Source organism: Dermacentor andersoni, chromosome 10, assembly GCF_023375885.2.
Source record: "Dermacentor andersoni chromosome 10, qqDerAnde1_hic_scaffold, whole genome shotgun sequence".
Classification (NCBI taxonomy): Eukaryota; Metazoa; Arthropoda; class Arachnida; order Ixodida; family Ixodidae; genus Dermacentor; species Dermacentor andersoni.
Genome location: NC_092823.1, coordinates 93,545,338 through 93,569,506, shown reverse-complemented (window position 1 = coordinate 93,569,506; position 24,169 = coordinate 93,545,338). Strand labels below are relative to the sequence as shown.

At 44.4% G+C, this 24,169-nt stretch overlaps 1 protein-coding gene across 1 annotated transcript in view; it reads left to right on the top strand.

The window, feature by feature from the left end:
- The window catches only part of LOC126544386 (uncharacterized), a 206,226-nt gene extending 191,062 nt beyond the window's left edge, over positions 1-15,164 (top strand). The window contains exon 10 of the mRNA XM_072284956.1: positions 15,050-15,164. Coding sequence (XP_072141057.1) covers positions 15,050-15,077 — 28 coding nt within the window. The 3' untranslated portion in view covers positions 15,078-15,164. The remainder of the gene's footprint in view (positions 1-15,049) is intronic.
- The last annotated feature ends 9,005 nt before the right edge of the window (positions 15,165-24,169 follow it).

Sequence of the window (24,169 nt, the reverse complement as noted above, 5' to 3'; positions counted from 1 at the left end):
ATTGTCATATTTATGAACATGCGCATTGAGCGAAATTCCGGGGAGTTTACTACCGTATTAGTAAATTACGTAAGTAATTTCCTTTTAAAACACAACTATTTTTTCTCCGGTGTGTCATTTTAAAATCCCGTGTCTTTGCATAAAGGATTCCTGTCGCATAATTTCGCCCACTAGAAAGTAGTAAAAAGAGGCATCGCAAACCTCTGCCTGAAGTCGTCACTCCGGAAGTCGCGTGTGCATGAGATGCAAGCTAGCTTTGACAACCAATTTGACAGTGTGGTTATAGCTGGGTTCCCTGAGTTGGTCTTGGTTCCTGTGGCAGAAACACTTCTGAAAAAGATAAAAGATGGTGCCATCAGGAAAGAATCGGTGAACAAGGAGTGGCCTGTAGTGGTTCCCTACATCCGCAGGGTTTCGCACTGCCTGAAAAAAGTGGCTAACCAACACAACGTACTGGTAGTGTTTTCAGCCCCCAAAAAGCTAGCCCAGTTTAGCCGACACATATCTTGAGAAGGCCAAATGGTTGGCTGTCAGAAAATACAAGCCCAACGTTTCATACAGAGTGCCGCAAACGTCGTTTATGAAATTCCCCTGCCCTGTGGAAAAGCTTGTATTGACAGACATGATGGCGTGAATGACCGACTCAGAGAACATGCAAAGGGTATAGAAAATAACGATGCTGAACGGTTAGTAGAACACTGCAGGGCTTGCAGCAATTGTATTCCAAGGTACCGAGATGTAAGGACTTTGGGTAGAGGCAGATAACAAACGGCACGTGAAACCTTGGAAGCTTGTTGCATTAGAAAAGCTGGTCAGAACTGTCAGTGACACATCTGTTTTTCTGTACGAGGCCGAGCAGAAATTTTTTTCTCGCGTACTCAGATAACGTGTTTTTTTACCCGAATCTACTTGATGCCGTGTACGCGTGCGCATGCACTCCGGGTCCGGAAGGGCTATATATATATATATATATATATAGGATGCTTTTACGTTCATCAAACAGTTGAAGCAAGCGCCCGTGTTGTCTCCTTTCTTGTGTGTGTGGTTTTGGTGCAAATTTCGTTTATTATGTCCGATAACCAACTAGCCCAGCAGTTCACTCTTCTTTGCTCAATGGTGTTTGCACACGGCTTTTGACCACATGTGAAATGATGTGCTCATCGCAGCTTGCGGGCGCCGTACCTGTGTGGTTGAGCTTTTACTGTGCTAAACAGCCGTGAGCTCGGAATACAGTTTTATCTGAAGCATTTTATCTGGTGCTCAAACAGCTAGGCAACATAAAGTAAAATAAGAAGAAGGTTGTTGTTCGTTGTTCTTGAACCAAAAACCTGACGGCTGTGACGCGGGCTTTATTTCACGCTTCACTACAGGCACTACTTCACACTTCCCAACTTCACCCTTACGTGGTGCTGCATTCAGAAAAAGGAAATAGCGCTGTGACTTTATACTAATCCACTGTATGGTTTCAACGAGCCCCATAAAGACAGCATTAGGAAATATCAAATCTATCCTTCAGAGATTAAACTGAAACTTGAAAGATGCTGTCAGTTGCACAAGATGTGTTACGCTTAATTTTTACGCACCAGCAAGAAAAGCATTCAGAAGAGTATTAATTCTGTGAGCTCCCAGATTCACGACTATGATTTACAAGCACTACCCTCTTCATCCGGTTATCTACTTTCACTGTGCTGACTCGGCCCCATCGAAACTCTCTCCCCTTGAGGGCACTTCTTGCCTCTTTCCAGCTAATTAGATAAGAAAAACTGCTCTTTGTAGGCAATGCTATTTGCTTTGAAAGCAACACAAGTGACATCCCATGTACGAGAAGCCCGTTTGATTTGGCTTTTCAAGCAACACTCAAGCTTACCACTCGATGCTTGCGTCAGTGATTGCGTAAATTTGGCGTCAGGAGATTGGAATAAAAACAGATTGAAATAGTTTTGCGTTATCGGGCCCCAAGATTCTCTGCATTCTTAATTTATTTCTGGCTTTGGCTATATCTGGAAAGCGAATAAAACGTTAGCCACTAGGATGGTTCAAGAATGCAGTGAAGTCTGTTTTCTTTTTCACTTGTTAACCTTAGGAATCTCGAACGAAGGCTGTACGTATGATTCTTAGAAGGTGTTATTTCTGGAACGTGCAGACCTGGTAATTCCAATTGTTGGTTGTGCATTCGGCTTGGCCCGGTTTATCTCCGGAAGGCGTCACCAGGCAAGCCTTGGACCAAACGGTGAAAAAATGTAGAGGCACAAACTCTACCGGTCTTTTGGAAGTGCTTAGATGCTGCAACCCCTGCAAATCCTCCTATGGTTGCGGACGGACTGTTATGAGTGGCCTCAAATGCAGCGTCGCAAGTAAACTAAAACGCTCCGTTTCGTCGTCCTTCGTCGAGCTAAGCTACCTTTCTGAGTGAACTTCGCTTATTCTGTCCACGCACTCTCTGTTGAGGATGAACAAGCCTCCGGTCTGTGTAGCCCGCCCATAGTTGGTAACCCCGGCCAAACCCCGAGTTGACCCCGCTGAACAGCGACGGACTACAAAAAAAAAAAAAAAGAAACCTCCCGAGAAATGTCCCCCCGGTTATCTCAACTATACAGCAATGGATCACAACAGAGAAACTTCCCGAGGAACTTCCCGTTAATTGCGTGGAGGTGTTATTTCGGGCCGTCGGTGCCCCACTGTCACGAAAAGCACTTGACCCTGATCGAGCCACTACCTTGTAGGTTTTCTCGTAGTTACCTCGTTTTCACCATTTCTGATGCCCATCTTCGTTGTCGTTCCCTCATTCTGCGGTGACGCCTACGTCGCCTAGTCATTGTCGTATCACGGGACAATGTCACGCGAGTGGCCAGGTGAAACGCGGTTAATTATATGCACGTGTAACCTTTCGCCTTTACGACGTCTAGTGAGCTTGCAGTGCATGCTGTGTAGGATGAAAATTCATGCATCCATTTTATCGTAAAAGCGTGGAACAACAATTGACATTCCTATCACCACCGGTTGTGCAACAAACGCATTTCCGATTAGGGTCTTAGGTCAGTTTCCTCCTTTCAGGCACCAACAGTGTTAGACAAGGGTGTTGCTTTTACTGGTACGAGTCATCGCTTCTTAAACGCTCCAATTGTAAAAATTTGGGAGAAAGGTGGTTGCCCAGCACATAATTTACCTGCGAGTAGTCGTCAAAACACTTTTCATTCAACAGAAGTGAGTACGTCTTGGTACTTACTAAAAAAGTACTCACCTGCAGTGCCTGCTCAGAAAAGCGAACGTCAAGTTGGCTGCACTTACTTACTCTACTGATTTATGCCGAGCTTCTTCAACGCAATGCTTGCAGCAGGATGATAGTGCGTGCGCAAAAGAAATGCGCCCAATAGTGAACGATCCATCAGTCTTGTAGTACTTTATAAGTAGTGCGACGGAGAGGAAATGTTTAACAACACCAGTCAACAGTGTTTATACTTCAAGGACACGCACCTTTCAGACACAGCTGCGCCCTGGAATGCGCTTCTCCGGTGTATACCTAACATTTTGAATTCTAAGCTGTTATAAGTAATCTCACACAACTCAAACAAAGATATCACGCGGGCTGCAAGGACGGCTCCGTGAAAGAAAGATTAAAGAAAGAACTAATTATGTTGTTATGCCATGACAAAAAGGTTGCCTCCCCACTTGGCCATATTCTTTTTGAAAGAATGATAGTGACTGCTAAAAAAAAAACATACGCTGGCCATGATATTACGATCGAAAATTTGACATTCCGTGGATGGAAGAAAAAACCGCAGCTTAGTATTAAAGTTATGTAGATATAGGAATATCTTCTAAAGCTGCCTCCATAGCCTCATTATTATAGCTGGCCGACCTCGGCTGAGTTAACTGACACGACACGAACATGCCATTGTCTAGATATACGTTTTACCGCGCATCTGCCGCCATGAAGATATTTCCTTCACTGGGATTGCAACCACACGAATCACAACTGCTCATTCTTGCCTGACCTCAGCTTCATTGCGTTGAAGAAAAGCGAGTGGACCCATGTGAGTTTGATCCGTTTGATTAGTACAAAGGATTTGTGGCTGTATGTCACCAGAACAGTAAGTATCTTGAAAGTTAGTTTCCTTTTAAAACAGCTTTTTTATAAGGTTGACACCAAATACCAGGTTTATCGTTCTGTGTAAAACGCACCACCTGCATGAGTAAGTCATAGGGAACGCTACGTTTCGAACGAAACGTCATACAAGATTTTCTTTGCTAAACCCGCAGGCATTCTATTTTACACAGTATTTCTGGATAGGCTCAGCACACCTCTGCAGGGCAAATGCTGTAGAACCATTGAACGCTACAAAACTTGCGATATCCAAACCGCAAATTTTCATGATTAATGCGCTTTCTAAAACGAAACGCGGATGGCGCCTCCTATACACACAGCAATCATTAAACGAACGAGAGCTAACGGCAGCTGAGCTGGAGACCTTCTTCTACTTGAGTTACCGTTAGGAGTGTCAAACTGGGAAACTGTGCATGTGTCTTAAGGTTCGTGGCCTACCTAGAGCCAGTTATGTTTTCGTGCACTTTCATTTTCATTTGAGTCTAAAGTATACTTGTGCGGGAAGTTACCGCCAGGAAAACTCGAGACTTCTAGAAAGGGACAACACGAAGTGTTGTCACTTTCTTGAAACCTCCTATCTTGCTTGCGGTAACTTCCAAGAATTATGAATCAGCAACTGGCCTACACCCACACTCTGCTAATATGTACATTGATTTTGAGTGTTTGTGACGTGCGGGTATATATATATATATATATACGGGCTCCTGTAACATATAGCACGATGTATTGGTGGATTTATGTCGAGTCACCCGCGTTACCACAAAACTTCAAAGATCGCCATCCCCGTCCGATAAATAAATGAACGCGACAAAGAAACTTCGCTTCAAGCATAGAGAGTGGTAAGAATCTCTGTATCCGCACACGCAAGCGTCCACGACATGTCGCTACGCACAAAAAATGCACTCACTGTATAACATATCCGTAAGCAAGGTAAAACAGCATAACATAGCATAAAATAGCGATATATAATAATAACCTTACAGAAAGAACATCGATTGAAATTTCTGAGAGTGCATATGGTAACTGTTACAAGGAGCGAGGCTGACACATCATATGCATCGACATTCAGAAAGAGAACACGTGCTATAGAATAAGGGTTTACGATATAAGTTCGAAAAAGAATATTGGCATTTATGGCAATGGGTTGCAAAGTGTATTTGGTTACTGCTAGGAAAGTGAACAATTTTTTTTCTTAAATAGGTCACGCAAAACTTCGGCAGCATATAGACCGTTTCATCGGGCGAGGAGGATAGGGCGCGCGGAGGGCCTTTCCTCCTCTCTGCCTTGGGCGATCCGGCGCGGCGCTGCTTGAAAGTATTGCTGTCGCGTGCTGCGGAACGATTTCGAGATGTTTTAGATCTTACTTTGTAAAGTTTACGCCATGTTCGTTCATATAAGGTCGTCAGGGAAGCCTTTCGGTGCATCGGTAACTACTGTAGGCAGAAATATGTTTTGGGGGCGCAAAAATGTGACGCGCATAATCAGCCGCCGTGTACGGGCATTATCAGTCGCGGTGCGTGTATGTGTTGTTTACTATATTGCTTATATCGATTTTAATCCAACAATTAAAACCGGCGTCTCTGTATTACCAGCATTAAATGGTAAATGAGCTCACTGTCTGATCAATTGGCGTCGGGAGTAAAACATTAAACATAGCGCATGCTCGTGCACGGCCAACCTAAGGCAACCACTAAACATCTGAGCGGCAGGCGCTATCAAATATTTGTGATACACTGGCATCGTTCTCACGCATTTCAAGTCTAGTATGCTTGAAATTACTATATGTCTACGCTAGCCTTGCTGCATGGTGCCTTGCTAGCCTTGCTAGCCCATGGTGCTGCTCAACACAGCGATCACTGCGGTTGGTGAGCCAGCACGATACATATAGGCTGTGTGGATCATCATTGCCTTTTTGGCCTGTATACAGCCATAATATATGAGAGGGTTCGCATAAAAAGAATGCGATGGCTATTTTTGAGCGCAATATTTCCGTAATACGTGTGAGTGCGTCGTAGAGAACTGAACGAACACAACCGAAAAAAAAAAATTCGGTTATCAACCTCTTCCTCTAAAAAGCAAGAGAAAACTAGCTAACGCCGCACATCGTTTAAAAATATATAACCGCTGATGCCGTACGCTTGGACCATGCGCTATATAGAACAAAGATATCTAATCGAGCACCTACTACTGCTTAGGACGCTCGCGCAGTTCGTAAACGGTCGCTTTGCTGGACAAGCTTAATTCAGACTGTTAGGTATGCTGCTGTTACTAGCCAAAACTATTTTATTCATGGGTGGAAACCTCATCCATCCAACCAAGAAGTCACGCAATGTAAGCTGCAGCGAACAGTTTGAATGCTTGTCAAAGTATAACAGCACAGCTCCTATCGTAGCAGAACGATACCCACGCTGTTACGATCGTCGCGTATGCTTCATGGCTCCTATACCGCAGCTTAGAAATAGAGGATAGAGCTTAGAAATAGAGCTTAGAAATAGAGGACACTAGTGATTGGAACATTCGAAAATACACAGTTGATCTCTGAGGCTGATTGTAGGCTCAAATATGCGCGCACACATCGCGCTGCGTGTTTCCTTCCACCTCAACGCAAGCCGAAATTCCGGCCATGACGCCTTAAACCACTTCAGCACATCTCACAGAACAGTTTACCGCGTAGAAGACGCACGTCATACTAAACAGACCGCACGACCACGAAAACAAACGCCAGAACCTACCGCCGAGCGTATACCTGCCATGCAAAAGACCGCTTTCACCCAAGCCAGTATGGCGCTGCTCATAGGCGGCGCCACTGCGTTCACAATATGGCGGCGCCTACGAAAAAACGGTCTATAAGCGGCCGTTCAGCTACATTGTGAATGATGGTCACTGCAATGATTCGTCTGACCGTCATGCTTGTCGCTTCAGATCTAGTTGCGGTTTACTTACTACGCTTTCTTTTTCTTTATGGAAATAAATTCCGAACAGATATTTTTTTTTTTTTTCGGAACGCATAACGTGACGGATTGTGTGCAAATGCCTTACGGATGAGAGTTGTTGCATTTATAACGCAATATTTTGTCGGAAATTGGTGTGCAATGTCGTGAAGTGGTTCGGAGCCATAAAAACAAAGTTTAGAGAAAGAACCACTTGTACCTAACCACCTGTACCATGCTTGTACATCCCGTTGACAATAGCGTCGCAGTTCTCCCTAGAAATCATTCGATGAATTGATCAGTCAATAAATCAATAAAAAAGGGTCTTTATTCAAATAATTAAACAAATTAGTTAAGATAGTTGGATCAATAGCTGGACCAATGGCCTATGTGGATAGCACCTGGTACAATACACAAAATAGTAATGCATATTGGTTAACAACGTATACGTTTGCTTAAACGAAAAGAACATTGTTTACCTGAATAAGTCTTAATTTACTAAGGAGCAGTTATTACATTTGAAATCACAAGAAGAAGCGTTTACATGCAAGCGGAAAGTTTCTCGTTACATTTAATTGCACAGGCACAGTGTAGCACGTTATAGCTATAAATAAATATAAAAATTGTTCCGTGCACATTTCTGCAATGAGGAAGATTGAAGTTACTTGCTTGCCTGGTGGTTGCCTGTGGGAAGTGAAATATGGCGTTGGATGACGGAAATTTCTGTTGAAAGTTTTACAAACTAAACAAGTAACGGTGTTAATATTTTTTTAAGCTGTCAAAGGAAGGATACGAAGGTCAATAAACAGAATGCTACTAGTGTGATCAAAACAGTAATACAGTGTTATTCTGAGGGCACACGTTTTCAGTTGAAGTAAATGTATTAGGAAAGCTTTATATGCAAGGCCTCAAATGTCCAACGAAGTTAGAAAGGAATTAAAGAAATATATAAGCAACGAAGCAAAGCTGGAGAAAAATAGTGCCGGGCCGCGGCCAGGGTAGTACAGCTGGAAGGTAGTCTCCTGCAGACCGCGGTAATTTGTTGCAGGAAAGATTATCCGCAGCGGTTACATCTCGTGGCTCATGCGAAGGGAAGCCGCAAGTTAACGTTTTATGTATATATGCGCAAGGCCACTGCAGCCAATACGTACTCAACCGAAGCTATGGCGTAGGATTAGATGCTGGTATTCTTCATAAGTGAGCATAATAGATGTCGTGCTGACAAAAGTGCGCGGTAAATGCTCTGACATTCGACTACGTTACCTTTATTTCGCATGTTTGACCAACACTGCAAGCAAATGGAGTAAGCGTACTCAATTTGGAAAGTAATATAACTCTCTAAATGGAGTCAAATTCGCTTGCATGCAGGCTTCCTGTGCTATAGCAATAACTGAGTTCTGCCAGTAAGTCTGTCAGGTGCATTATACAGCGACGGCTTCTATGGTAAAAATTCTGGTGGAGTTTCCTAAATGAACTAAGACTTGGTAAGCAACATTTGTATATGCTAGTGGAGATTTTCACTACCCAAATTTTTTAGTAGGATTTAGGCAATGTGCTTCTTCAGCTGAGCACTCTTCGCCATGTTCCTTTTATTTCTCCTGATTTATAACAGCGTAGCATAGTTGTGGAGGGCGAGGGTATCGGATTTTTCTAAGCTATCATATTCGCTACGCGCTCAGCAAGGAATCTTAGATGCCTTGATTATGAACACTTTGTAGCGATTCTTGTGAAATTCTGGAGCATGCACTCTACGAATTAGCTCCCTGACGGTGACGTTGAGTTCACATTTCTCTTCCTCGGTGATCAACTTGGCGATGGGAAGTGTGTTCATATACAGTGCTGTAAGAAAAGTGTTCAGAATAAGTACACTGGCCATTTCTCAGTAACTCGGGAATCAGAGAAATCTACAAATTGGGCAAGTTTTACAGTCAATTAATGTTATTGCTGCACTTGTAGCGAAACGTGAGCAATGAGGTGACAACTTATAAAGATAGATCTAAGAGATATACTTTACGACGAGAACGCGCGTTGGTCATATAGCCGAATGTTTATCGAATTTAGAAGGATGCCACCCTTATGAAACTTTGCAGGGCTGAACATAAATTTAGAGGAACATATTGAATTTACTTTCAAAGCTGTTCTGCACATTCAACGCGAGAGCATTACGCAACACTGTTATTACCTGTCTGTCTTTTCATAAGTTGAAATAACTTTTGATACATTACTTTTGCATAGGTTACATCAAAAAGGGTCAAGCTTTTATTATGCATTTTAGAAAATGTGTTGTCAGGGCTCCAGAACTGACAAAACGTAATAACTTAATGAGTTTTATGTTTGAGTTCACCCACAAATTCTTCGGCACTTCAACATATCGGTGTTTTAATCTTTTTTGTGCTTTGGAAAGTAATGATAAAAAAAGAAAATGCAATCGGTAAGTGCAACATTGAAAACTTACATATCATTCATGACGAACGTCTGTTACAAGCCAGGCTTCGGTAATTAGACTGGTGAACATATCGATATCAAGTTATCACAACCGGCAAAACGCCACCGACCCAAACTACTGCCCCGAGATGTGTCAGACAGAAGTTTCATAGTTTAAACATATACTGCAGTTTTCCCCATGGAAACCGCAGCTGCTCGGCCGTCATTGTTACTTTGCTTCCTTCCTATCACTTTGCTGCTGGTTTTACACTATTTTTCTATGCCCACTTACCTCATCCCTCAGTATAAGGTAGCCAACCAGACGCATTTCTGGTTAAGAGCAAGCTTAACCTCACGGGCTCCTATGTAAATACGTGTCAAAAGAGAAACCGTTTTTCTCGGCAATTGCTGCACCCCAGTTTGATGTAGTTTGTTTCGTTTTAAGAAAAAAGGTTCAAATCTACTGACCGTTGGTAGCGAATTTTATATTTAGGCCGTCAGTGCTTTAATAAATGTTCTTGAAAATCGCAGATTTTCAGAAAACGAAACGATCAAGTTTAAAACACTATAATTGAGCTGTGAAAAAAAACGACATCTCAATTCTGTAAATTGCATTAATGGTACATCTGAAGCGCACGAAATTGATGTGTTTTACGTGGTTCTGAAATATACCACTAACATGCGAGTAGGACTTTTGTAAAACCAATGTAAGTAATGTAGTAAACTAATGTGTGATATAAACTGGTATACAAAATTTGTCCACTTTGGGTGCTCTAACGGACGCAGTTTTTCGCAACTCGGATACCTATTACTAGTGCAGAGCTGCGAATTTGTAAACTTCTTATTTCTATTTTTTTTTGCAAACTTACCAGTTGTTGAAAAATATTTAAAAAAACTTTAGCCCTTAATTCCAACTTTCCCTTGGAACAGTCTTCAACTGGTTACAACCAGTTTAGGTTTTCTCAGAAATATAACAAATTTCATTTAAATCGGCCAACTGGATATCTCAGAAAAGTGGTTCTGTGTTTTACATGGATTTGAATAGGCGGCATCGGAGTTGGGCCCGACACAAAGCCTTCCTCTTAGCATCCCTGCTTTCTCCTTTTCGGTCCACCTCCTTCTCCTCGCGGGCACTGGAATACAAAATACTATAATCCGTGGACAGGGTTTTTTATGGTAACCAATAATCATAGCTCATGAAATCACTCTAGTGTTTTCGTTGGGATGCCTGGAGTACAGCCACTTTTAGCCGCTCTTAGAATACAGCCTATCTTAGCTAGGCATCCAAATGAAACCACTAGACTTATCACTGATGCAGCAGCGATCGCTGAAGGTGACTCGGTTAGTAAGCCGTCAATTGGATTAACAGATAAATGACTTGCTTTCCTGAGGTCGCACATGCGTGCTCATTCATCTTGAGGAGGCGGTCATGGTTGCTTTGAATTTTAAATGCGTGCTCCTGCTGGCTTCGTGCTTTGGAGGGAGGGCTTTTGTCTTCATGTCTTGCTATACATGCTTGTTACTCAAAATAAAAACCTGTTGGAAGTCAGCGCTTGTCTTCGTCGTTCTGTCGGTCCCTCTGTATATGTACGAGCTGTAAGTGATGTTTGCAATGATTACCATAGAATTACGAAGAAAGGTGAAGGTGGTATTAGGCCGGCTGCAAGACGACAATGGGATCACCCTACTGATGTGATGACAATGTTAAAACGACAGCGCGAGGACGATGACACAACGACGTCTGTGTGAAGACAATTGTCTTGATGACGATGACGACCAGAGACGGATGACAAAGCTGAAATGATGATGATGTGACGACCACGACGGCGTCAGGACCACGAATACATGCCTATCGGCCCAAGGAATTTGTCAACTTGCACTACGGGGTCGGAGGAGAACGCATGGCTACGAAAGGAAGGCGAAATTATGATCACGGAGCTGGAATGGTGGCAATCGAATGACGCCAAGGGGTTCACGATCAGAAACACTTAGGTAGTGGCCCAGCAAATGGAGAACTCCCGTCGCAGGGTGCGGGGTAGAAGGCGTGACGACGAACATGTGCGATAAAGAGGCGGGAAGAAAGAAAGAAAGAAAAATAGATAGATAGATAGATAGATAGATAGATAGATAGATAGATAGATAGATAGATAGATAGATAGATAGATAGATAGATAGATAGATAGATAGATAGATAGATAGATAGATAGATAGATAGATAGATAGATAGATAGATAGATAGATAGATAGATAGATAGATAGATAGATAGATAGATAGATAGATAGATAGATAGATAGATAGATAGATAGATAGATAGATAGATAGATAGATAGATAGGCTCAAAACGGGAGAAATAGGCGAAAAAGGCAACTCGCATTAAAATGGAAACCACCCAAATTCAACTATTACTGTAAGGCCACGCGCTCTCTAACCTTTTGGTAGTAACCTATAAACTGGAATGTAATGCGCTCAAATGCATGGGTTATGGGTCTTACATTGCATGATAGGGCGCTTGGAGATCAAAGCGCTCGGCAGTGATTATGTTTTATGTACTCTCGACTACATGTATTGAAAGCGTTGAAGCACTTTGGACCATATTTGTGTCTAACTTCTACAAACCCAGCACGAAACTATTTACTGTGTGAAACAAATATATGCCCTCGTCAGACGGCCATAATTACTGTCCATTTGAGTGGGCGGACTTCGCTGTTAGTGTTTCTTCGCAGGCTGCCACACGCAATAGTTTGTTAACACTCGATGTCGAACGCATTCGCCGGCGAGTGCGTTTGTTGAGCTTACTTCGGTACGTCGAAGTGTGTAGATGCCATAACATTTCATGAACAATAGTACATAATGCAGTGACGCTAGTACTTTAGAACCTGGTTATTCACATTTCGAATTTTATTGTCAGCCCTATGATGTCATCCAAGGAAATCGCCATCTTTGTTCGTGTGTTGGATGGAACGCTGCCTTGTCTTGGCTAATGACGAGTGATCATGTTAATGTGATTTCAATATATGCATATCCTTAATACTTACCTTAAACTCAGGGTAAGTACTCCTCTTTACTATAACGCAAGGTCCTTTTCGAAATCCTGCCTAAATTAAGAACATATATAGTGTTACTGCTGATTCATCCCGTTTACAATGCCAATAATTCTAAATGACACCACACGTTTAGGTGCCGCTGCGCTGCGGCGAGGTGGTATTGCTGCGGCGAGGTGGTATTGCTGCGGTGAAGAGCACTCGTTGAAATTGACACTAAATATGGCCTTTTGATTAGGGCAAAGGTCCTTCACCACATCACTCGAAACTCCGATAAAACCCAAGCCACTGGTAGCACACCGACTATGGTGTTTCTCATTGCTCTGCTGTCCCTTCACTTCGGGGTGATTCACTATATTTAAAAAATAATAATTTTATAATTGTTTACTCAGACCCATTTATTGGACAATCCCTATGACCGGGTGCGCGCCAGTAACGGAATTACGGGTTCACCGTTAGCCACGCTGAGCTCCAGCAATGTAGATGTAAACAAGGCCCAGTCGGCTTGGGCGCCAACTTCGAGAAAAGGGGGGTCCTCGTTCCACAACCAAGCTGCTGCGCCTTTTCACCATTAATCATATTTCGTGTTGTCGTTGTCATGACGAAATGTTCATTTCTTGTGCCAGATCGGAAGCTTTGGCGTGGAGGGTGGCCATTAACGACCGTTCGTCGTGACATTTGTTTGATTAAAGAGAAAAAGTATGATCGTCACAGCGCTATGCAAATGACATGAAATGAGAGTACTGTTTATACCGCTGAAACGTACGCATTTGGGCTGATCGGTTCAGAAACAGCGCAGAAACATCGCGAAGGAACAGGACGAAAGAAATGGACCAAACGGACCAACCACAGCACCGTTGTGTGTCCCTTTTTTTCTTCCCTATTCTTTGCGCAGTTTCTGCTCAAAACTGTCGATACTGCTTGTCAGTACTGCATAACCATATCGTGCAATGCGGCAACGCTATGGGACGCCGCTTAATTACCATGGATGTCATCTTCACTCCACCCACGAAATATGGGGGACTTCAGAACCTCCTTGATAGTGGGAAAAAGGCCGGCCTCTTGCAGAAGTCTCGATACAAACTTGAGATGCTCGTGGACGTCCTCCTTTTCTTGTGTTTTAGGGACAAACTTCAGCAACATCTGCCAAAAAAAAAATGAGAAGCAGCAGATTTCACGCACTTCATGGAATTTGGGTTAAGGGAAAGCTTTTTGTTCAGTTTAATCCTTGCAAAAAGGCACATAATGCGCGCGACTTCATTTCATTTACATCTATGCAAATACAACTGACCCCTTTCTCTTTCCTACCGATGAAGACTTTGCGTTTGGCTCCGCGGTAAGAAGCTTGTTAATTGTTCGACTTCTTCAGCGTGTGTTGCAGCTACGCTGCAATCTCGAAAGCTCGAAACAGCACGTATTAGCGCAAGCCTAATCTTCTTTCAAATACCGATAGGAACTTGGGCAGAAAAGTTGGAAAGAACGATACCAAGGGATAGTGATCAAGTCAGTATTTGTAGACTGACATTAATCCGGCGGTACCCGCATCGGTGGCGCAGTTTCTACGGCGTTGCGCAGCTGCGGTCGAGGTCATGGGTTCGATTGCCTGTCGAGGCAGTTGCATTCTGGTGGAGATGGAATGCAAGAGTGCTTGTGCATCATACCTTGGATGCATGCACATTAAGGAACTCTACGTGATCAGAATTAATCTGCACCTCTCGGCGACGGCCCCTCTAATAATCCGCCTTGCAGTTTTAGGTCCTTCAACCTCACAAAACGATAGAAGGCATAATGTATAACAACGTTCCGATTCCGAATTTTGTCACTGCACCTTAAGATGCTATACACTCAATAAAATTATCTTAAGGCCATACACATTTTTGTGAAATGCTTTGGGAAGACACGGTAGTGTGTCGAAGTCGTTGTGATTCGCTTATTTTCACCTGTCATGTTTTTTTTTCATAGCAAATGTTAGCATTCCATATAACGACGAATAAATTAATGTTGTTGAATTCTTTGATAGACCGTGCGGAAATGTTCTGGAGGCGGCGTACCAGAAAAGTTATAAACACATCTCTAGTTATAAGTATCCGCTGTACAGTTGCATTGGTCTAAGAAGATTGCTGAGTTTTAAAGGCCACAACTTCATTCTCTAGACAGTCTTGAGTTATCAGCTTTTTTTTTTTCGAAAACCTCAATCGTCCCTCTTGTTGAAAAAGTTATCCAGCGTAAAGGTGTGTCAAAATATTTCAGATGTCTCCGGCATTGGCTAGCGGTCAAAGCATTTTGTAGCAGAGAACGAGGTCGGGCGTTCAATTCAGGCTGCGGTGGCCATAACACGCTGCAGTCAAAATTAAAAAAAGAAAGTGAAAACACGCACGCACACAGAAAAGAAACGTGCGTATACGTAAGATAAAAAGCCGTAGATGGCAAAAAATTGTTACCGTCCGCACCCCTCTCCTCGATTCTTGCACAGTGTTTCACACAAGTGTTTTGCTTGAAAACGTTAAGCTCGAATCAGTATTCTAATAAATCGATTCATTTATCGCAGTAAAAACAAAGCCTCGCCACTCCATTGAAGATTTCCCGGCCATACCTCGGAGTACTTCGCCCAGCGGTCCATCGCTGCCAGCGCCTTCCAAGCATCGGCAAGCTCAAGGACTGCGCAGAACGCAAGAAGGCACTCGCCAGTGGGCGACATAAGTCGGCTTATGTTTTTGAAGGCTGCCACGATGTCATCGACCCAGTGGAGGCAAAGGAAGGAATAGACCCTGTCGAAGTGGCCGAACTCTTCCAAGAATCCAGAGACGTCGCCAGCGATGTCGAGCACTCGGAAGTCGAGCTTCTCGTGGGCCGAGTTGATTCTCGCGTACTCGACCATTTCCCGAGAACAGTCCACACCGACGATCCTCCGGCAAGGCAGGCATCGGGGCAGCAAGAATTCCCGCGTGAAGTCGCCCGTCGCGCATCCAACGTCGAGGAACTGCTGGGAGGAGTCAGGCTCGGCGCCGAAGGCCAGCTGACAAAAGTCGAGCACGAACTCGCCGAACTTCCGGTCGAGTTTGTTGTGCTTCGCGTACTCTGTTGCGCACAGGCGCACCGAGTTTCGCGTGGGTTGGCGCATTTCACTCTGTCCTTCGAAACCCGAATTCGGTGGAGCCATCCCGAATAATGATTTATTGAATCCCTTGGTGGTGTACTGACGCCTGTGTCTTCAGTTATCTGCAGATACAAGGACATGAAGACGTTGAGGTGAACGTCGATTATAGAAACTCATTATCACCTGGCACGCGTTCATTGCCACTGGACCAATTTTTTACATTATTAATGATAGTTAACGGTCTATTTTCAAGCTCTTCGTAGCTGTGTTATTCCGACTGTGTGTTGATTTCATAGGTGTATAGTTGTCATTCCTTTCTGTGTATAGTGACAGCAGGTGTATAGTTGTCATTCCGCATTACATTTTTTTAACGCAAGAGCGTTTAGATCCCCGTGTTGCACAAAGTCCGGCGGCGCCGTCCAGCGTAGGACGTCGTTTTGGAAGAAGTCATCTCGAACTACGCATGCCTAACCACGCAGGCGCTCCATGTAGCACAAGGAAGTTACTGAACTAATGGAGTTTATCAAGCTAAAATACGTAAGAAAAATCGTAAAGCACGACTTACACACAGCCTACAGGCATGATAGCGTCGGAGTGTAATCTTAATATACGGGAAAACAGAATTCTCTTAGGCGGAAACTCAAAAAAGCGAAGCCCTTTTCCCAGCGTTTCTAACATTTATGAAGCGGCCGTGGCCTCCGCCGGCACACGAATCTCAAAGGCCATAAAGCGGCGCACCGGGTTCTTTGCCACATCTCTAGGTTTCCTTCGCCTCCGCCGCATCGCGGCCCACGCAAGAGGCCGCGTTTCCACCAGAAAGATGGCCTTCGTGCACAGCGTTCGCCGCCAGCGTTTTCCGGTAAACATTGGGTTTACATAAGCTGCAGTTGCCGGAAAGCGTGCGAAGCAGTCAGGGATCTTTGAATACTATCGCATCCCACTCTTAAAGTAAGAGCTTAGGCGTCCTTCCAATTTTTACGTACGGCGGCATGAACCATTGCTTAAGGGGGCATGAGCCATTCATTGTCTTACTTGACGGACGCATTTGATAACAGAGGTGACACGAGAATGTGTGTGCACGCACTTATCGTCTCGACGACGAGTGGTCAGGGCAATAAATATGTTCATACTTTTGTTTAAAAATTCTATGTCGCCTGTATGTTGTGTGCTAAACAGCTTCGCTGGTCATTCACTTTCACACAGTGGAATGGATAATCTTTGAATTTCTTTCGCATGATATCTTGTCTAGGCTTTCGTATAGTGCAGGGGAGGTATTCTGCAAGAGTCCACCTAGTGGACTGTCCATTTCGGCTGCTGCTGATTGGCTCGGGCCTCTTGTCTTCTCCTCTCTCGCACAGCTGCATCCAATCAGCAGCAGCCGAAATGGACATTCCACTAGGTGGACTCTAGCAGACTACCCCCCCAGAGCGGAACTCAGAGAGACGATGATGGCGAGCGATATATGCAAGTTGTGATGGTTTTTATAGCATCATATTGTGTACGTCATCAATTTCGATCCAAAGAAATTCAGCTTTGTTAGCTAGGAGGGAGAGGTTGTTATGATACAAAGATAGCAGATCCACCATGACTGTTTGATTGTCGGGGACAGTACTCAGGTGAGTAGTGTGGTAGGCAACATTAGCTTTTAATGTCAGATGATATCCACGTCTCAGACATACAGATGAAGGAAAAGTGGTGGTGAAGGGATACCACGTAAGCATGTATGTCATCACAATGTCTTCTGAAGCTGCGTGCGTTAAAGTGAATAGTCCATAAACCTGGCCCTCGAAACAAACGTTGAAGACATTTTGTCGAGGTATACAAGACAAAGCGTTACGAAGGTGAACTTTCTATAGCTCATTACCCGAGACCAACTAGGTCACCTGACCAAATCCACAAACGTCTGTGTCCTTTGCGACGCGGAATACCCGGCATTCAGCCGACTTTCTGGTCTCGATATGGCAATTATCTGTCCACAGATGCATCCAGCCATGTTCCCACTTTAACTTCACAGCTTTATCGAACAGCTTTCTTTTTTCAGCGTCAAGTGGTCCTTTTTCTTGTAGTTTTTCTCGTAGTTCCGTCGTTTTCACCCTTTGTCAAAAAAAATTAATTATGGGGTTTTACGTGCTTAAAACACTTTCTGCAGAATGAGGCACGCCGTAATGGAGGACTCCGGAAATTTCGACCACCTGGGATTATTTAACATGCATCTAAATCTAAGCACACGGGTGTTTTCGCCTTTCGCCCCCATCAAAATGCGGCCGCCGTGGCCGGCATTCGATCCCGCGACCTCGTGCTCAGCAGCCCAACACCATAGTCACTGAGCAACCACGGCGGGTGTTTTCACCATTTGTGATGCCCGTGTTCGTCGTCGTCTCCTTATTCTGCTATGAATCCTACATCATCCGGTCATTGTCGTATCACGGGAGAATGTCTCGCGAGTGGTCATGTAGAACGCGGTTAGTAATATGCAGAGATAACCTCTCCAGTTCTTGACGTCTAGTGAGCTCGCAGTTCATGCTATGTAGAGTGAAACTTCATGCACCCATTTCAGCGTAGAAGTGTGCAACAGCAATTAACATTACAATAACCACTGATTGTGCAACAAACGCATTTCGGATTAGGGTGTCACGTTAGTTTCCTCCTTTCAGGCACCAACTGTGTTCAACAAGGATGTTGCTTTCACTAGTACAAGTGATCGCTTCTGAAACGTTGCAAATATTTTAAAAAAATGTGAGAAAGGTTCATAGGTGGTGGCCGAGCACATAATTTACCTTCGAGTAGTCGTCAATACACTTTTCATTTAACAGAAGTAATTACTTTTTGGTTGTAGCTGGGTACCTTAAATGTACTGTACCTATGCTGAAGCTTCATAGTGATAAAAAAAAGTACTCACCCGCACTGCTTGCTTAGAAAAGTGAACGTTAATTTGGTTGCAGTTACTTACTCTACTGATTTCTGCCGAGCTTCTTCGACGCAATGTTTGCAGCAAGATGGGATTGCGCGCACAAAAGAGAGGCGCCCCTCAATGAATGATCCTTCAGCCTTGTAGTACCTTATAAGTAGCGTGACGGAGCGAAAACGTTTTACAACACCGGCCAACGGTGCTTATTCTTCAGTGACACGCACCTTTCAGAGACAGCTGTGCCATGGAATGCACTTGTCCGCTGCACATATCTAATATTTTGAAGCTTAAAGTACTATAAATAATCACACGACGCGAACGAAGATAATACGTGGAGTGGAATGACGGATGTGTGAAGGAGGGATTGAAAAAACTAATTATGTTATTATACCACGACAAACGGGTTGCCTCACCTCTTCGTCATATGCGACAGGAAAGATACTGACTGCTAAAAAAACATGCGCTGCCCAGGATATAGCTATCGCAAATATGACATTCCGTGTATGCAAAAGAAAAAAAAAAACAGCTTAGTGTTATATTTGTGTCAACGTAGAAATATCTGCAAGAGCTGCTTCCATAGCCTCATTATTATACCTGGCTGACCTCGGCTGAGTTAACTGTCACGAAACAAACATGCCTTTGTCTAGGTATACGTTTTACCGCGCACCTGTCGGCAAAAATTATTTCCTTCACTAGCTTGCAACTACGCGAATAGAACCTGCTCATTGTTGCCTGGCCTCAGCTTCGTTGCATTGAACAAAAGTGCGGGGGTGTACGTGAGTTTAATCCCTTTGGTTGGTAGAAAGGATTTGTGGTTCTGTCACCAGGGCAATAAGAATCATGAAAGTTATTTTTCATTTAAAACACCTTTTTTCATAACGTTGACACCAAATAGGAGGATTACTGTTCCGTGAAAAACGCAACGCCTGGATGACTAAGTCACAGGGAACGTTATGTTTCGAGCGAAACGTCATACAAGATTTTCTATGCTGAATTCGCAGACGTTCTTTTTTACACAATATTTCTGCACAGACTCGGCGTACCTCTGCAGGGCAAACGCTGTAGACCCCCTGAACGTTACAAAGCTTGCGATATCCAAGCCTCAAATTTTGATGATAAATGCGCTTTCTAAAACGAAACGCGGATGGCACCCAATATGCACACAGCAAGCTCTAAGCTAACGATCACGCCCGGCAGTTGAGCTGAAGATCTCCTTTTTCTTGCGTTAGCATTAGGGGTGTCAAACTGTGAAATTCTGCATGTGTCCTGAGGTTCGTACCCTACCTACAGCCAGCTAGGTTTTCGTGCGCTTTCATTTTCTTTAAAGTCTAATGTATACTTTTTGGGGAAGATACCGCGAGCAAAACACGAGACTTGTAGAAAAGGACAACACGAAGCGCTTCATGTGGTCCCTTTCTTCAAGTCGCGTGCTTTGCTTGCGGTAACTTCCAACAATGATGAATCACCAGTTATAATCATCAAATGGCCGATTATATATATATATATATATATATATATATATATATATATATATATATATATATATATATATATATATATATATATATATATATATATATATACGGGCTCCTACAGCGTTTCTCACGACGTATTCGGTGCATTTAGCCCGAGTCACCCACGTCGCCACGAAAGTTAAATCACCGTCATCACTGTCAAATCAACAAATTTACACGAACATGAAGGCACCGAAAAACATCGTTTAAAGAATACACAGAGGTAAGCATATCTGGATCCGCAGAGGGTGCCACTGTAAGCTGAACCTGACGGCAGAAAATTACGTGGGGGCATGAAATGAGGAAACTCAGGTACAAGTTGGAATGAGACAGCGCTAGACCGGGGTAATTTGAAATCGCGGAGCGATGCCTTCGTCCTCCAGTGAATATAAGATAGGCTGATCATGGTGACGACGACGATGATGATGCCTCAACATTGATCTCAAGGGTCTTAGGGAATCCCGTCTGGTCGGGATGGTACATGACGAAAATTAGAAGGCGTCGACCGAAAAAAGAAAGACGGAATGACGCGTCGGCTCCCCCACGGGAGCCCTGTTCACAATGAGCTCATTGAGGTAGCCGATTGGGGTAGCCGGGGAGGAGCCGAAGCGTCATTTCATCTTTCCATGCTTGGCCGGTGCCTTGTAATTTTGGTCATGCCTTAACGTTAAAGGCATCAGTAAGATGGCACAAGTGCCGTCGGCAGCATTCAGACTGTAATCATTATTGCCACTACACGAAGTCCACAGTGACAGTGTGCATGTTTACACCAATGGGTCAGTGATGCACTCTAGTTCAGCAGCTGCAGTAAATTTCGCAGCAAAACTCACTCAAAAACTATCTAATACATCGCCCTTGACATCGACGAATGCGTCCAAACTGGCAGCCCTGTGTGCAGCACTTCATATTCACCAATCAGGAAAAGATTCAGAAATAGTTTATCATCTGTGAGTCCGACGTAGCCTTTCTAGAGGACCCCGTGGACGCCATGAACAACTTGTCCTGCACACGAGAGAAATTTACTGTAACACCGAGCATTTGAGAAAGGACATGTCACCGTTTTTAAATGGCTGCCTAGTCACTTTGGTAGCGTTGGAAACGAGCTAGTATGCGCAGCAGCTCGATCTGCACATGACTGTGGCGATTGCATCCATACCCAGATGTCAGGAACAGACGCAGCGGGAAAGCTTCGTGCTGTTGCTCGCATGCCCACGTTCGCCCGGTGGAGTTCCACGGGCATAACAGGCAAGCGGATTTTTTTTTCCCCTGGCGTCTCATTTAGCGTAATAGTTCCGCGGAAGCCCGCAAGGTGGAGAGAAGTGTATAATAAAGCGAAAATGAGACATCCACCCAAACTTTGCAAGTTGCTACAAAGGAAACCCATACGACTTCCTCGATAGAAAAGCCTCGCAGTTGAAGGAAAATTCGTCCCGGACCAGGAGAATGTTTTCTTCAACTGCGAGGCTTTTCTTTCGAGGTACCGAAGCCGAACCGATTGAATCCCGGCCGCGGCGGCCGCATTTCGATGGGGCGAAATGCGAAAACACCCGTGTACATAGATTCAGGTGCACGTTAAAGAACCCCAGGCAATCCGGAGTCCCCCACTACGGCGTGCCTCATACTGTGAGCTTGGTTTTCGCACGCAAAACCCCCTAATTTAATTTTTAAACGGCCCCAGCGCTTCAGGTACCACTAAATTAAATTGTTAAATAAAATTAAATAATGGGGTTTTACGTGCCAGAACCACGATCTGATTATAAGGCACGCCGTAGTGGGGTCTATACGAATTAATTTTGTCCACCCGGGGTTCTTTAACTGGCACCTAAATCTAAGTATACACGGATTTTTTCGCATTTCGCCCTCATCGAAATGTGACCGCCGTGACCGGGATGCGATCCCGCGACCTCGTGCTTAGAAGCCCAACACCACAGCCACTAAGCAACCACGGCGGGTTGCTCGGGTCAACGAAATTTTAGTACATCGAGAGAGCGGCATGAAATGCGGCTTGCGCTAGCTCGCTCGCTACTCACCTTCTCATGGCCATGCCGCAACCGAACAAATTGCTGACCGAAAATGACTTCGAAAATTGGAAAAAGAAACAAGTAGAGCGTGACTGACATCATTATGCGTACACACAGAAAAAGTTGGAAGGCGATTGAACATGTAATTGAAGTCGATCGAATGTCACTACAGCACGGCTCTCGCAATAAATTATGGGGCCCATGCGCATCATGAAGAGCACTGTAGCGAGGAAAACGAGGAAAACGCAGTCGCTCCTCGACTTCAGTTAGACGTCGAATTGGCTCCCAACATTTCTCTGGAGATCAGTATCACGACCGCCAGACACCCAGCATACTAGAAACACAAATTATTCGTAACGACAGCACCACCTTGAGCATTTTGCAGTCCATAGTTTTGTGCAGGCATCGACGTAAACGTTCGAGGAAACATCGCCAACAGGAATATGGAGAAACGTTTATTACAATATTAAGACCCCGTACAGCACTAATGTTAGAGCTTTAACTTTCGAGGCCACTCTCAGAAACGCTATTCCGACGCTCAGCACCGCTGAGCAGCTTTCTAAAACCCGAATTCTTCCAGACAACGTCTTTCCAGAGCGCAAAGTACCACAGCGCGTACCTATCGAACCTTCGCGTCGACACTTGTCTAAGTTTAACAAACGTGTAGTTCCAGTTGGTGTCCAATGATATATCGCTAAGCGTACCCACAGCGACGTTCCTTATGTCGAACGAGGTACCCCTGTGCCGGTGCTGGGACAGAGTCGGAACAGAGACCGCTTCCGATCCCTCCGGCAGCAGGGCTCTCAGGAGCATCAGCGTAGCCAGCACGACTGACTCTCTACAGTACCGTCGGTAGGCTCCCATGAAAAACTCGCCCTTCGCAGACAGAACTGCAACATCATTACTTGGGTGCGCAGCGGATGAAAAACGCCTGTTGCAGTGAACAGCTCGCATTATATTCGGATTCGTTCCGCTCAGAAACTCGTGGAGCCGCAGTGGATGGACCGCCGTGTTGTCAGCCAGCTTGATGACATAGCGGGCCCCCACGCAGTGGTCCAAAGCCCACTGAACGGCCATGTGGAAGACATAAATTGCGCTGGCACTTCCGTTCCGCACGGATGGTAGCACGATCAAGTCTCCCGCGACACGACCTTCGACCTCAATCCACTTCCGGACGAGTGGCTCCTCGGTTTCTTTCAGAACGAAGGCGCCGGCCCACCTGAAAGCCTTCTTGCTTCGGTCTTCCAGAAGAGTGTTCCTGAAGTCGGCCCGGCTACTCCAGTCGGACGCCTCCGAGGACACCATGAACAAGGCGTCCAGCGGTCCTTCGCACTCTTTCCGAATCGACCAGTCCGGTGCTGCGACGCCGTTGTCTTCACCGTCCGATGGCTGCGACCCGATTTTGGCTGAAAGTGCGAATGACTCACTGGCTAGAGCGGCTTTCAGCATCAGGTTGCGGACATCTTGTCTGTCATATAGGAAGGCAGTCGTGATCAAGGTGGCCAAAGCAGCGAACCAAGAAAGCAAATACAAACCCGTCCTCAGTTGCAACATTGTCGTTGCTCTGCCTTGAACGCATGGCACGTACCCACTATGGGGTTGGACCAAGAAACTAAGCGTTGTACTTTCAGTTATTGTATATTTTTTTTGTATGCCCTCATAAAAACAATCACAAAGAAGGGGAAGGACGTTAGCTGGCAACTGCCACCAGGAGGCTAGGCCTGCCGGTTCTAGAACAGGAAAGGCACACAGAAATTCAACAGTGAAAAGGGAAAAGAACAGAAGGGATATTCATAGGGAGAAGAGAAAAGGTGATATTTAATAATATAGCAAATAATAAAAAGGTCTGACTGCGAATAAAAGAGTTTTGTGGAATTGAGCAGTGAAAGCGAATAAACTGACGGTGAAATTTAAAAGAAATATACGAAGATTGATTGCAAAATCTAAAATACTAGTAATTTAGAATAACTACAATGCGAATAGTAAGGAAAGTAGCAATTAGCATCGTACGCGTCTTGCTACTTGGAGGAAAACATCTCCCTGTAAATAAAATGTGGTGCCGAGGCACCGAAAGTAAGTAATATTTCAACACTTAAATTCAAGCGAAGTTTACCAAGAGGCGCTTCAA